The sequence below is a fragment of the Populus euphratica genome, unplaced genomic scaffold (genome assembly GCF_000495115.2).
Source record: "Populus euphratica unplaced genomic scaffold, PopEup_1.0 scaffold2.1, whole genome shotgun sequence".
Classification (NCBI taxonomy): domain Eukaryota; kingdom Viridiplantae; phylum Streptophyta; class Magnoliopsida; order Malpighiales; family Salicaceae; genus Populus; species Populus euphratica.
The window spans coordinates 1,389,105-1,404,070 of record NW_011499846.1 but is presented as its reverse complement, the minus strand read 5'-3'; the positions used below and the strand labels follow the sequence as shown (position 1 = coordinate 1,404,070).

The 14,966-nt window shown below is 34.7% G+C and overlaps 2 protein-coding genes across 3 annotated transcripts in view; one reads left to right on the top strand and one right to left on the bottom strand.

Annotated features, from left to right (window-relative positions):
• Positions 1-7,352, top strand: part of LOC105129897 (uncharacterized) — a 9,194-nt gene extending 1,842 nt beyond the window's left edge. The window contains exons 5-16 of the mRNA XM_011032149.1: positions 83-201; positions 1,017-1,115; positions 1,229-1,316; positions 1,498-1,724; positions 2,855-3,039; positions 3,219-3,418; positions 4,484-4,816; positions 4,942-5,043; positions 5,396-5,693; positions 5,834-5,982; positions 6,057-6,341; positions 6,646-7,352. Of these exons, the coding sequence (XP_011030451.1) occupies positions 83-201; positions 1,017-1,115; positions 1,229-1,316; positions 1,498-1,724; positions 2,855-3,039; positions 3,219-3,418; positions 4,484-4,816; positions 4,942-5,043; positions 5,396-5,693; positions 5,834-5,982; positions 6,057-6,341; positions 6,646-6,855 (2,295 nt within the window). The 3' untranslated portion in view covers positions 6,856-7,352. The remainder of the gene's footprint in view (positions 1-82; positions 202-1,016; positions 1,116-1,228; positions 1,317-1,497; positions 1,725-2,854; positions 3,040-3,218; positions 3,419-4,483; positions 4,817-4,941; positions 5,044-5,395; positions 5,694-5,833; positions 5,983-6,056; positions 6,342-6,645) is intronic.
• Positions 7,353-7,487: 135 nt separating this feature from the next.
• Positions 7,488-11,245, bottom strand: LOC105129886 (uncharacterized). 2 transcript variants are annotated; one of them, XM_011032137.1, is made up of 6 exons: positions 11,042-11,245; positions 10,325-10,560; positions 9,980-10,238; positions 8,418-8,597; positions 8,112-8,261; positions 7,488-7,993 (listed from the first exon to the last, which is right to left on the bottom strand). In XM_011032137.1, the coding sequence occupies exons 1-6, from the start codon at positions 11,069-11,071 to the stop codon at positions 7,820-7,822; spliced, it is 1,029 nt and encodes a 342-aa protein (XP_011030439.1). In that variant the 5' UTR covers positions 11,072-11,245; the 3' UTR covers positions 7,488-7,819. The 2 variants fall into 2 exon arrangements, with proteins under 2 accessions (XP_011030439.1, XP_011030433.1); XM_011032131.1 differs by lacking the exon at positions 8,112-8,261.
• Positions 11,246-14,966: the final 3,721 nt, after the last annotated feature.

Sequence of the window (14,966 nt, the reverse complement as noted above, 5' to 3'; positions counted from 1 at the left end):
CTTTTCTTAAATTTGTCCCCCCCCCCCCCCCCCCCCAAAGCATTTATCCTTCCATTTAACACTGTTATCTTGTGTTTTGCAGTTAGGTTGCAATGGAAGTGGATGCGCTGGTTCATCTGATGAAATTTCTCCCTTATATTCACTGTGGGCTACATTCATAGGTCTTTACATTGCTAATTATGTAGTTGAAAGGTCAACAGGGTGAGTGATGATCTTCAGATTAACTTTATGATGCATTAATTATCATTTATTGGCATTGAGGCAAGTTTTATTTTTCTTGATTGGATGGTCCTTTTTTATGGCGGTAAATCATATATAGGTTTTTACATTGCCAATTATGTAGGGGGTTAACAGAGTGAGTCATCTTTAGATTAACTTTTGGATGCATGTTATCTTCTATTGGTGTCGAGGAGGATTTTAATTTCTTGACTGGATGCCCCTTTTTGGTGTTGGCAGATCACAACAATATGACATGTTCTTTTCATCCATGTTCTGATTTATTTGTTTGGTTTATGGCCTATTATAGGAACTTCCTAAGTTGGTAGCTTCAGTAGCCCTTTCTTTTTCTTCCTCTCTTCAATAAGGTGTGGACAAGTTATCCTGATGAGTTTCTAACCATGCTACTACTTGTAGTTTTGACTTAGGTGCTAACTGCTTCATCGAGGTTCATTGTATTGTCTTTATGGTGTTTTACATGCTCTTGAATACTCATTTGAGAACCTTCCTATCATAATATTTCATAATGTTGGCCATTTGATAGTTGATTGTGCTCTTTTGGTATTCACAACGCTATCATGCTTTATTTTTATTCTGATGAGCTTGCAGAGGAAGCATAAACCAACAATGATTTCATGATTCCATTACGTCTCACTCATTTTAGTAGCCATCAGTCAGTTACACATTTCTATTTTTGAGAATTATTGTCCCATTACATGAAGGAGTTGCATTTACTGTTTTTGGTAGTGCCACTATGATGTCTGGTTTTTCTTCCAAACTCATGGTTTTCTGCCTGACAGGTGGGCTCTTACTCACCCCTTGTCAGTGGAAGAGTATGAGAAGTCAAAGAAGAAACAAATGAAGCCTGATTTTTTGGACATGGTCCCTTGGTACTCTGGGTATGTGTTTCCATCTACGTTTTTTTTCTTGCTTGATGGGTTGGGTAGTGGAGATGAGTTGAAAGAGACTTTTGAAATTCTTGCTCTCACTTTGTACTGGCTACATGTTTCAGAACATCTGCAGATCTGTTCAAGACAGCCTTTGACCTCTTGGTATCGGTAACTGTGTTTGTTGGCCGTTTTGACATGCGTATGATGCAGGTATAGTTCCACATTGAGTATTGTATTCGTTGACATGTGTTTTGTTTCTGTACTTGTTGAGATAAATTGTTTCTTTTTCTCTGATGAACCTCAAAAAAAAATATGAGTTATGCTAGCTATGATTAACATAATTCCATTCATGGTATAGTGATGTCTCTTTTTCCCTTTTCTGCACCATCAGGCAGCTATGAACCGGGCTCAAGATGGAGCACAACAGGGTCTTTTGTATGATCATTTTAACGATAAGGATGAATTATGGTTTGACTTCATGGCTGATACTGGTGATGGTGGGAACTCATCTTATACAGTTGCGAGACTTCTTGCTCAGCCTTCTATTCAGGTCACTAGAGGTGATTCTGTGCTCTCCCTACCGCGTGGAAACTTACTTCTTATAGGAGGGGATCTTGCGTAAGTTGAAAGTGTTTCTTGTGTTGTTGACGTGGTTAGAAAAAAAATACAACCTAGCTCTGTGAAAGAGTCTTTATTTTTGTTGGATGATTTTTTACTGTAATTTAATGGTCTTGAAAGTTGATGAGGCAAGCATTTTATATTGATTTGAATCTCTTTAATGGTTCTGATCCACTCCACTTTAATGGTCCTGACTCCTGATTTGAGTTTCTGCTTCAAGGGTTCTGAATCTTTGGTTAACCAAATAATAATGAATATCCTGAAGTTGATGGACTCTTAAGAGGTAAAAACACAATTTCAAGTCAAATGCTACTTGATTATCTGAAGGAAAAAAAATTGTATCTTGGGTTTGAAACCTTTCTCTTTTCATTGCAAGCAGTGCACCTTATATTTAGTCCCTTGATTGAACTGAAAAGATGGGATTGTTACGGCTTTAGGTTCTATAATTACCACCCCTAATCCTGGGAGTTTAAGCTGAGTCAAGCTATTAATATCCTACTTTATAAGCACATTAACTTTGATGATGCTCAGGAATCAATCTTCAAGCTGCACTTTGCTTTGGGCATCAATTCCTGTATTGGTTCCGTCATTTTATATCCACCACCCACTAATAAACCAGCCTCTCCTTGCCTGCATCCAATTTGGTTGGCCATCAATGTTTAGCACTGTTCTTTGTCAACGACTGTTTTAAGTGTTTCAGGGGCTGTGCATCCATCTTTACAGATTAGTTCTTTAGAATCCTTTCGTGTCAGAATGAACTTTATGGAATGTTGCACTAGCTGTGTAGATCATTCTGATGTCTAAATCTTGAAATGAACTTGTTGAAACTATGCTGTTAGAAACTTGCAGACTTGTTATGTACTTTGAAAATCTCTCAAAATATATCTTCCTCCATTTCTGTAGCATTGATGTTTAACTAGGTTGGTATTTTCCCCCAGAGCACCCTAGTCTATAATGTTCCAGAGCTTATTACTCCTTTATAGTTGGGGCCATCAGAAGATAACAGATGCCATATAAGTATATGCACTGTGCATGTATGTCTAGTTTTATGTGATCATTAACTTATTTATGCTCTTCATGACTGATACCTGTTCACTTGTTCAATTAATAATTTCATGTTTTCATTGTAGATATCCTAATCCGTCCTCCTTCACATATGAGAGACGCTTGTTTTGTCCTTTCGAATATGCTTTGCAGCCTCCACCTTGGTATAAACAAGATCATATAGCTGTAAACAAGCCCGAGCTGCCTGACGGAGTGGCTGAATTGAAACAATATGATGGACCTCAGTGTTTTCTCATTCCTGGAAACCATGGTTGGTTTTATTTTCAGCATGAGTTCTGTTACATATTTCTTTTCCTATGCTAGAAAAGCTCGTCTCACAACTAGTTGTTCTATGCTGTAATTACCCATAAACTGAATTGCCATCACATCTTTCGTGGTAGACCCTAGTTTATTGAAAGGTTTAGTTAATGGTTTGCATAAACTTTGCAGACTGGTTTGATGGACTTCATACTTTCATGAGGTACATATGTCACAAGAGCTGGTTGGGTGGGTGGTTTATGCCCCAGAAGAAGAGTTATTTTGCTCTGCAACTCCCTAAACGTTGGTGGGTGTTTGGTCTTGATCTAGCACTCCACAATGATATTGATGTGTACCAGTTCAAATTCTTTGCAGAACTGATACAGGAGAAGGTACTTTCTTCTTTTCCTTTTTCCCCATTTTGATATGTTCTGCAGCTAAAATTAAACAAGTGCTGGAGTTATTCCCCTAGACCCTTACATCCATTTTAACTTGTTTTTTATATTAACTTTAATAGGCCAGAGGCACGGGCTTAAAATGTGTCAAGTTCAAGCATTTATATGATAAACACATTATTACACCTGGACAGAACTTTTGGGCATGCCTGCAAGTCACATTATATGACAAGCACGTGTCAAAGTTAGTGACCTTCTTAGCCATTTTCGCTAGACAATTATGCGTACGAGACATTATATCTCAATACTGAGGATGCTATCATGTGTAGGCTGTTTATTTTACCCCTAGATTAGGAGATGAAATTGTCTGGCATAGCACTTGAAGTTCCATGTTACAATAGCAAATATACATTCAATGTGCATGCTCAAGTCCATTAAACACAGTGCCAAAAGACTCCGGCAACTATTTGTGCTTGTGATCCAATCCACCCTTGGAAACTAGTGTATATCCTGATGAAAGATTTTGGTGATTTTGCAGCTGTTGATGGCATAACATTCTTTGTGAAGGCTGATGGTCGCCCATTATACTTCTATAATAATCTTAATTTAAGAATGATAACCAATAAAATTTAGCCATCGCAGTATCTTGTGCCTACATCTTAGGGGTTAGATGCCTGATTTGATCTTTCACACTTGACCCTATATCGAAATTTGCAACCTGGGTTGCCATTTTTCTTTTTCCCATTTTAAAACACTGAACCATTGTCATTGTTATGATTATTATCATTATCATCTTCCTTGTACTTGAAGTGCTGTTCTGAGTATGTGGCTGATGAAAAAAAAAATCCATGAAATACCTTTCCAGAGCCACTGACTAAGTGAATGTAATTGATTTGGATTCAGCCCCTTCTTTCATTGTTCAGGCATGATAATTGGTCTTACCAAGTAGAATTTGATAGAGCTATTTCTTTTTGTGTATTCACCTTCCTCTAGGCTAATTGTTTCTTTACATTCCCTTCTCCTGAATATTTTAGGATCTTTAAATTACTATCTGTATTTCAGGTTGCAGACAATGACTCTGTGATCCTTATTACACACGAACCAAATTGGCTTCTTGATTGGTATTGGAATGATGTTTCTGGAAAGAATGTCTCACACTTGATATGTGATTATTTGAAAGGAAAGTGTAAAATTCGAGTGGCTGGGGACTTGCATCATTATATGCGCCATTCATTTGTTCCAGCTGATGGGCCAGTCCATGTGCAACATCTTATTGTAAATGGTTGTGGTGGTGCCTTTTTACATCCCACCCATGTCTTTTGCAATTTCAAAAAATTGTATGGAACTTCATATGAAAACAAGGCTGCATATCCTTCATTGGAAGATTCAAGCAGGGTAAGTTTTGGATTTTTCATATGTATTTTCTAATAATTTTCTTTACTCTATGGTCATGTATAACTTTAATTTCCCTTTTTTTTTGTGTGTGCACTATAGCTCCGTAATCATTTTTTTTTTTGCAGATTGCTTTGGGTAATATTTTGAAGTTTCGAAAGAAGAACTGGCAATTTGATATCATTGGTGGCTTTATATACTTTGTGTTGAGTTTTTCTATGTTTCCACAGGTATGCATCTGTTTAGTCCTTTCTGTTAGTCAGATTCATGGTAGTTACCCTAACTTCTGGTTTTTTTTTTATTGCAATGGCCTGGCAATTAAGATATGGTGTTCTGACTTTTCAGATCCATGCTAATAGCCGAAGGATAGCATATGGATCCCATTTCCCTGATAATTACGATGTCTTTCATTCTTGTTTTCTTTTTGCTTGAAATATCTTGCACCCCTGCTGCTGTTATGAGAATGTTGTTGCTACCTTTATGTTACACCTACTACCTAGATAGATAAAGCATTATAATTTTTACCACAAGACTCTTGCACTACATTGCTGATGGTTGGCTGATTTTCCCCTTCATTTTTAGTGTAAGCTTGACCACATTTTGCAAGACAATACGTTTTCCGGCCACTTGTGGAGTTTCTTTGGCACCGTGTGGAATGTTTTTATGCATGTGCTGGAACACTCTTATGTATCCATGACTGGTGCTATTCTGTTGCTAATTTTGGCGATTGCATTTGTCCCACCCAAAGTTTCTCGAAAGAAACGGGCAGTTATTGGAATTCTCCATGTTTCTTCCCACCTGGCAGCGGCTCTAATTCTAATGTTGCTTTTGGAACTGGGCATTGAAACATGTATCAGGCATAAACTGCTAGCAACTTCAGGCAAGTTATGCTTTCTGTTTCTTTGGTGAATGGTTCAAATTTTCCTTTTTAACATTGCAGGAACATTCAGTTTTTGTAGCTCCAATAGTTGTTTTTTCAGATGGTCATTGAGTAAGAGGTGCTAGTTATGACTTTTTCAGGCTATCACACTTTATATGAATGGTACCGATATGTGGAGAGTGAACACTTTCCAGATCCCACTGGCCTCCGTTCTCGTATTGAACAATGGACCTTTGGCCTCTATCCAGCATGCATCAAGTATCTCATGTCTGCCTTTGATGTTCCGGAGGTAAAAAAAAAAAAGTTTTTCATCTCCCTGAAATATGATGCTGTTGTGTTTATTCATGAGAGAGATATTATCAGGTCATGGCTGTCTCACGGAGTAATATTTGCAAAAATGGGATGGAGTCTCTGTCAAGAGGGGGAGCTATCATATATTATGCTTCCGTGTTTATCTACTTCTGGGTCTTCTCAACACCTGTTGTTTCTTTGGTTTTTGGAAGTTACCTATACATCTGCATTAACTGGCTTCACATGCACTTTGATGAAGCCTTTTCATCTCTCCGAATTGCAAACTACAAGTCATTCACACGATTCCACATCAACAAAGATGGTGATCTTGAGGTTTTCACCCTTGCAGTTGACAAGGTAAGAAATTAATGCTGTTTTGATTTTCAAGCAGTGATTCTCCTGTCATGTTTATTAGCCTGACATGATGGCATTTTGTTAAATGCTGTTGACTGTAGCTTTGTTCCTGTGTGTGCCCGCGAGCACGCACATGTTTGGCTGTGCATGCTTGTGTTCAGTAAAAGGGTACCTTAAACTTCAGAATTCAGCTTGGTTGGCTGTTTTGTCGTTTAACCATCCTCTTTTATCTGTTGGGGAGTAACACTCAATCATAGCTCACTGTTAGAACTGTCTTAACGTTGTGATTATTTGATTAAATGTGCAGGTCCCAAAGGAATGGAAACTGGATCCTCATTGGGATGCAGAGCCAAAGCAGCCACAACAACTGAGCCACCATCGAAAGTTCCCTAGCAAATGGAGTGCCGCTGTTGCTCAGCAAGAGCCACTGAATACTGTTAAAATCGTTGACCACTTTGTTGTTAGACAAACAGAGAAACCAGACTTTGGAACAAGTAGCGGATCAGTAATTCATTGATGTATCTGCTCAAATATGTAGCGTTGCTGTAATCTGATCATCTAGGAAGCGATAGGAAAAAAGAAAGCATTAGAAATAGAAAAGACAGTTCTGGAATTCATCTCGATTTTTAACTTCTACTTCCAATCAACCTCAAGTTTCTGATAACAAGGGTTGTGCCAGTTCTCCTATTTGATTTGAATTTGGTACAACTCTTTTGTATATATTGTCGAAGGAGGAGACAGAGATGATTAGGAAGCAATCCATATGGATTGGGATGATTGCATCTTTCGGCTTCGAATTAGATGGAGCAGAAATGTAATTCATGCCGTGCAAAGGGCATGCTAAGACACTGTTTCCTGTTGATGAATTATGAATATATGTAATTGATCTGCTCTTGTATTGGCTTTCATCTGGGTGAGTTCTTTGCTCCACCTTGGTCAGTTGTAGATTTGTTGTCGGACTTGTATCACACTTTATTTCGAAATAACTAGTTCTATGACACTGTTTTAGTTTCAGAAGAGCTTCTTCATCTTTGTTAAGGTAACAAGTTGCGAAATCAACCTGGATATCGAAGTCAGATTTCCCAAGCTTGCCGAGATCTTCTGTCGAACAAAATAGAGTAGGTTGCAACTTGCAAGCATTTGTTTGCATATTTCAGGCAGCTTATATTTGATCATATATATCGCAATTGACGATTCTGAGGGCTTGAATTTTTTTCTTTTGATACATTTGAACAAGAATGATCCATAGGAAAACAATATCCATACATATTCGTGTGTGTACATGAGTTAATGGATGCCGACATTTATTATCTATACGAATAAATGGGATCAAATTAATAGTCCAAAACATGAGCATAATTTCTACTCATTAATGGCGGAAATAGTGTAACAGAAAAGGATAAAAGAGGGAAGGAAAGGGTGTCGTCTGTTTCTTGCCGCAAAAACTGATCTATGTACATCTTTCTCAGTAGTGTTGACACCTATCTTTGATAGTCCAGATGAAGGAAGCTCTCATACTGGGTTCCTTTCAATACCTTGTGGATTTCATCCCAGTTCTGCACTTGCTTTGATAAATGCCCACTGTGTATCTTAACCTGACGGCTTGTAAGCTCTCTATATGGCAACCTCAAGAAGTCTTGAACCTCTTTCAGTTTCTGCACAGGAAATTCCAGCAATATTGTTACTAATATTGAAGACATGACAAGTGTTAGTGAGCAGCAAGTTAAGCTTCAATGGAAGGTCAATCAATACACAACAGCACAAATGCCTTACTGTGCGGTTACCGACGACATCTTCATAGTAAATAACAGTATGACGAGTGCTCTTGAAATAATCTATGGCCCTGGTAGCCCTATCGTCTACATGCTTTAGTTCAGCTATCAGTGTCGTGGCATTTATTGTCGGCCTGTATTTCGCAAGACCCTATCGTCTACATGCTTTAGTTCAGCTACCAGTGTCGTGGCATTTATTGTTGGCCTGTATTTCGCAAGAACTTTGGCCTGCAATGCTCATGAACTTTATGACTTCTTCTCGAGACAATAAATTTGAGAGAGAGACAGAGAGAGAGAGAGAGAGCACCTCTATTGATGAGTGGACATGAGACTTGTGGGTTCCATTCAGTGGCTTGTTCCTTTTGTCATAGGAATTTGCAAGTACAGAGATCATTCTGCGGAGCAAATTCCTTCTAAAGAGGAATATTGCATGAACTCCTTTCTGCTTGAAGTACTCTGCTATACCCTCGTGATGTTCCATCACGCCCTGCAAAATGCATAATCACCATGTGCACTTTTGAGTACGTGCTAAAAGACTAAATTTCAGGGTCAGCGGATGAGAAGTTATAGCCTCTCGGCTTTCCCTGGTATACAGAAAGTGGATTTTTGTCTTCGGGAGTGTTGTAATAATTATTGATTAAAGTGATTTTTTTAGAAATATATTTAAATAATATATTTTTTATTTTTTAGAAATTATTTTTAATTCTAATATATCAAAATAATCTGAAAAAATAAAAAAATATTAATTTTAAGTCAAAAAATAAAATAAAATATTTTTTTTTTAAAATACTTTTAAAACTTAAAAATAAACAATTACTACTTTCAACATTCCCCCACATATCAGGCCTTTGGTTAGAATTAAGATATTGTCGTTTTTAAAAAAAAATTAAATTTTTTTATTTTAAATTAATATATTTTTGATATTTTTCAAATTATTTTAATATATTAATTTTAAAAATAATTTTTAAAAAATAAAAAAATATTATTAATATATTTTTTTAAATAAAAAATATTTTAAAAAATAACACCAACAACGCTTCAAATCGAATATTATTAATATATTTTTCTAAAAAAAAATAAAAAACATTTTAACACATAACACCAACCAGACTTCATATCACACTTTAAAACGACTCATTTCTCTCCTTCAGAGAAGGGTCCAGGCCTATTGTTAAACTTGAGCTATCACATCAATTGATAGGGGTCTATGCCTATCTCCCTCTTCAAAGCTAGCTTAAAAGGCTAGACTTTCCTTCACGCTTATAAATTTACCTCCATTCCCTTTGACAACCCTTAGAGTAACTGTTAGGCAGTGGGTTAGATGTGGTTTGTTTATGATGAACTAGAGAAGTTACTAAAAAAAATAATTGTTTTTTTAATTATATATAAAAAGATATAACCTATATATATATGAGTTTTTATCATTGAAAGTTTTTTTTTTTCATTTGGACTCTTTATATTAACTTAATAAAATTTATAAAGATGTTAATGTTATAAAATATTATTTTGATTTTATTAATTAAAATAATTAATTTAAAACTGAAAAAATAAATTCTCACAGATAAATTTTTTTCCAATGTACAGGAACCTTGTAACTATCATGTATTTTTTTCTCCCCCTCTTTCCTTTTTGTTCGACAAGCCGATACGCTTTAGCGATTAGTTTTAGTGTTAGAAAGGAGAGGGAGCCAGGTTCTTTCCGCCATGGCAGGAGATTAACACAGCAAATGACACAAATGATCACTCTTGAGCAGGAAATATGGCCAAGGTTTGACAGACAACGAAGTAGGGATATTATCATCCTGGGCAGTAGATAAGTCGAGGATCTAAGACTAAGAAAATCCACGAGTAAAACGACAAAGCCACTGACCTGATTAAGCATCCATTTGAACCCAACAGCAGCATTACACTCATTCTTGGAAGCACTACTGAACCAATCAAGATTGTAAACTCTGTCCAAAGTTTGTGTAATTGCAGAAACACTTGCCCTTCTTTCTCTCTTCCCAAAAATTTCTCCATTCGAGCTAACATTAACATGACTATTTAACAATGTCTCAAACCATCCACTTCCAGATCTCTGCATAGAGAATATGGCAAAAAACCTTACTGGGTTGCAGGCACATTCCTCCCTACATATACATCAAAGAGTAACGATTTTTACACCAACACGTAAATAAACCAAGTTAGATACTAAATTCAATAACTACCAAAATACCTGCTAAACGTTTCAGGCTTGGGGTAATGCACATAGGGCTTTTCCCATTCCTCAACATTTGAAGAATTACATGGCTGATCGAATATTCTGATGTTGAGGAACTTGGCTGTTGTGTGTGGACTTATCTGCTTTATACATATTGAGCAGATATAAATTCCACAAACCATAGCAAATGCCACGACCACCAGTCTCAATAACAATGGAGATTTCTTAGGACCCTTTATAACAAATGCATCCTGAAATTAAAAACACCCCAGATGTTAACACAATGAATTGGTAATGGAAACACAAAACTCGAAACAGGAAAAATAGAGAGCGATCTGTAGAGATCAAAGGATCATACTGTAGTTTCCATCTCCATAAAAAGAAAGGAGATAAGAAATATGAAAGGGCTTTGGTTTTATTCTGTTTGATCATATTGAGAAAAACAAGGCTATTGAAATGGTCAGAGGACACACTTGAGGGGAAAAAAACATGATGCTAAAAGAAAACAAACAAACACACCATATCCTTACACGTTGTAGGAAAGCCATATGGTCTGAGAATATCTTGTAATTAAACAGTAAACTTCTAAGATGCAAATTTTATGAAGTTAACTATATATGGTCTGTAAGAATCTTTGCTATCATTGATTAAAAACTTATAAGGCAATGCACAGAAACAGAAAGAATAAGAAAATACAATGATCAAGACTAAGTATGAGCTAGCTGAACAGACCTTGTTGAAGAAACACAAATATTCAGTCATTCTTCAGGAGCAGGAGGAGGAGGAGGAGGAAAGAAAAGCAAGAAACATAGCATTCATTCAATTATCTGTCTGCCTTTCAGAGATAAATTAATGTTAGAGAGGGGAACAGAGAAGAAAACTGTGATATGGTTCAGGATTAGAGCCAGTTTTCTATTTTATTATATTATTTTTTTTGTTGAAAAATTTTCTATTTTATTTTGAGTGTATTATATTGTAGATCTTGTCATTTGTCAATATTTTAACGCGGATGTCACTACCTTTTGAACTTCATGAAACAGACGGTCAATCAAAGAGCTAAAATTTCAAAACATGAAACCTTTGGAAGGCTCTAAAATCATGTTTGGTACCTCAACTTTTTTAAATTGGCTCAAATGAATTTCTATGCTCGGGTAAAAAGTTCTTTGAAATGTCAACCCCTTCTTCTGAGCGAAGTGCTGATTAAGAAAACTCATAAATCAGAACTTGATCCAGATTGTTAAACTATAAAAAATATTCATCTGGTCAAGTTTTTATTGATTTAGTCAAAATCAGTCATAATCAACTATTTTTTTTTAAATACGTATTATAGTTTTTATTGATTTAGTCAAAATCAGTCACAATCAACTATTTTTTTTAAAAAAAAAACATGTATTATAAAAAAAACTATAATAATTATTGATAAGCTTTACGATATAAAAAAAACTAGAAAAAACATAGGATTTAACATAATTCAACAATATTTTTATATATATATAGGAGTAAAGAGATTTTATTTTTTTAATATATTAAAATGAGATTACTTAATATGTATTCATAATAAACTTTGATTCACAAAATATAGCTCTATTTTGCTTGGTATATATATTTCTCCACGTGTCACAAATTATAACATTATTATATTGATAAAAAAAAACTTGGATTGATTTAGTGACTCAAGGGTTAATCTAATTAATCAAGTTTTTTTCTCATTCAATTCATGTGATAACTATCCTTCTAAGTACTGTAATGCTAATTAAATAGTAGTGCATGGTGTTATGATATGATTGGACGGAGGATTGATTTGAGCTGGTTTAAAGTATGGAGCCTGGTTTCACAAAATGTGAAAAGTCGGGGACCATACATGATTTTAAGCCATAAAGTAAGGGTTCTTTGGGTAGTTCAAAGTCTTTTCGAGGAAGAGGAAAACGCGTCTGGTAGGCTTCTCCGAATGTACGAACGTTATGTTCGAACCTGTCATATTCGTATATTATTGTATATGACATGACAGGTTCGACATCACAAAGCTGATTATTAATTGTTGTACCAATTAAATATTGCATCCTCGGTGGCCAGTATCCGTACGTCTATACCAGTTCTTGTCCTCTCGTGCACGTATAGAAATATCCCGGTGACTACGGTAGTTTTGCCATATTAACACCGTGTTAATATTTTTTTTAGAGAATTTCTAATAGTTTTAATATGTTGATTTTATAAATAAAAAAATAATATATATTTTTCAAATAAATAAAAAATATTTTATATAATAATACCACAAACACTAAATATTGCATTTTTTTATGGTTATAAACTGTAGATTTATACCAATATCCTAACCTCTTGTGCACATAAAATTATAGTTATAATACTTTGTTTCAGCTGATAAGTTATTTCTGGATTTGGTTTCTAATCTGAATTGATTTTTAAAAAATAACTTAATCCAGGTAATTTATTAAATCAATTTGAGACTCTATGAATACCTAGATTGATTTTAATTTTTTTTAAAGTAATGTAGTTTTAACTTTTTTAAAAAAATTTGAAAAATTAATTTGGATTAACACATCTAACTTATAATCTAATACACAAATCACATTATTTTCTTCTCAAAAATTCATCTATTTTGATATTAATTTACTTTATATGGATTTTATTTATTTATTTATTATAATTTACTTTCCAAAATATTATCAATTCTTGTTTTCACACACCATAGATATCACCAGCTATTACTTATATTGCTGTAAAAAAAACTAAATTTAATAAATAAACTTAAAATATTAATTTACTAATAAAATAGCCCATTTTTTGCACATATTCTTCTTTGATAATTTATTATTATTATTATTATAAATGAGAGATTCGAACACTAGATCTTTTGGGAGAAAAGTTAAGGTATTCATTGGCTATTCAATAATATATATTAATTAACCATGAGCTCGCAATTTCTGATCAATTTATAATATCTTTTCAACGATATCTCTCTCGCAATTTCACAATGGAAATCTACGTTTTTGTTTCTATCTTTTATTATTTCCATGAGCTTAAAGTCACCAGACAATATATATATATATATATATATATATATATATAATTAAGCATCTACCTTCTCCATGGCATTGCCGTCCCGTACTAGATTCCTTGCCACGTGGCCCGAACTCTTTAAGAGATCCTTAGGTTGTCAAACAAGGAGCAACAGTTGTCAAAGGAGATCTAAGGAATTTAAAAACTCATCTCTGCTTATCAACTTCGTGCACCTGCGCCCCACGATCCTGTGTTCATACCCGTAACACTCGGCTCGGTCGGTGGTTTGACTTGGATGTTTCCTGGATGGGTCAATCCCAGATTTCATACAAGATTAGGAGTAGTTAGTGCTCGAGAATCAATTGTTTTTTAAAATATTTTTTATTTAATAATATATTATAATAATATATTATTTTATTTTTTAAAGTTATTTTAATATTAATATATCAAAATAATAAAAAAATAATAAATAATAATTTTAAACAAATCTTTTTAAAAATATTTAGTGAAATGTTGTTTGGAACATATTCCAAATGACCTCTTATTTTCAAATCATCTAGAAAGTTGAGCCGATCAAACTTTGATAATTTTGATAGGATTTATAAAAGATTTTTCTAAATTTTTTAAATAATATTATCCAACACGTCAATTATATTCTTCAATGTTGAAGGATTCATAAATAATTATATCCTCATTTAAAACCATCCTCTCCATCACTCCTTTTCTTTTTATAGATCACACATCGGAATCACTAGTGTTCATTGCCCAACAAAAAATCACAATCATGTACCCTTCTTCTAGCTTAATTAATATTTTTTCTTTGATTTTGCTTGTTATTTACTTGCATGTCATCCATGATAGCCTATCATCACCATAGCAAGCGCGGCTACTTTCATCATAATCCACCAACCCATGAATCCCTTGACCGATTGAACGACGTGCTTTGCATCCTTTAAAGAAGCGAATATTAAGAAATTTGTTAAGATAAGAGCACCACGTATGAAGAGGATTGTTTAAAGAAAACTGATAAGAGTGATCTTAATTCCTCACCTCAAGTCTTGACTTAAACCGACAATAACAAGAGTTGTTTGTGACATGTTGCAAAGATTTCTTCACATGTTTGGCTCTGCCTCTATAATTTATCTTTTCTTTTACAGTTAAGAATTTTTTTTTCATGTTCATAAATTAATCACAGATAATCAGAAAAGGGAAAGTTAATCACCCAAAATTGCAAAGGAAAGTGCAAATAATATTGAAGGCGTCAACTGGTTTTCTTATAGTAATTAGTGAAATTTAAGCTAACTCACACACACCCATACGACCAGGAAAACGAGAGTCGATCAAAATTCATGTTTCAGGAGTGATTTGATGATCGATTGTGGAGGATCCTACTTTTAGTGCGTGAACCTGAGGTCTAGATAATCCCTCGGAAATGATGGCAGAATTTTCAAAAACAACGGGCTCAACCCAAGCATACATGTGGGCCACGATCCTCGGATGAAATATGAGCGTGCCCGAATTGGGACGGGCTCATTGATAAAATTGGCATCTCTCTCTAGCTGTTAACTAATTTTGTTTGTGGAGCATCAACGGATGCATCATGTAATCTTCAGTATTGCAATATTTTGACCTACTATTT

Excerpts from the sequence above, each read along its gene's own strand:
- LOC105129886 (XM_011032137.1), bottom strand. The coding sequence starts at position 11,071 with ATGACTGAATATTTGTGTTTCTTCAACAAG. Across the intron at positions 10,561-11,041 it reads ATTTGTGTTTCTTCAACAAG|GATGCATTTGTTATAAAGGG; the intron begins GTCTGTTCAGCT and ends TTTTAATTTCAG. Across the intron at positions 7,994-8,111 it reads ATGTCGTCGGTAACCGCACA|AAACTGAAAGAGGTTCAAGA; the intron begins GTAAGGCATTTG and ends TTTCCTGTGCAG.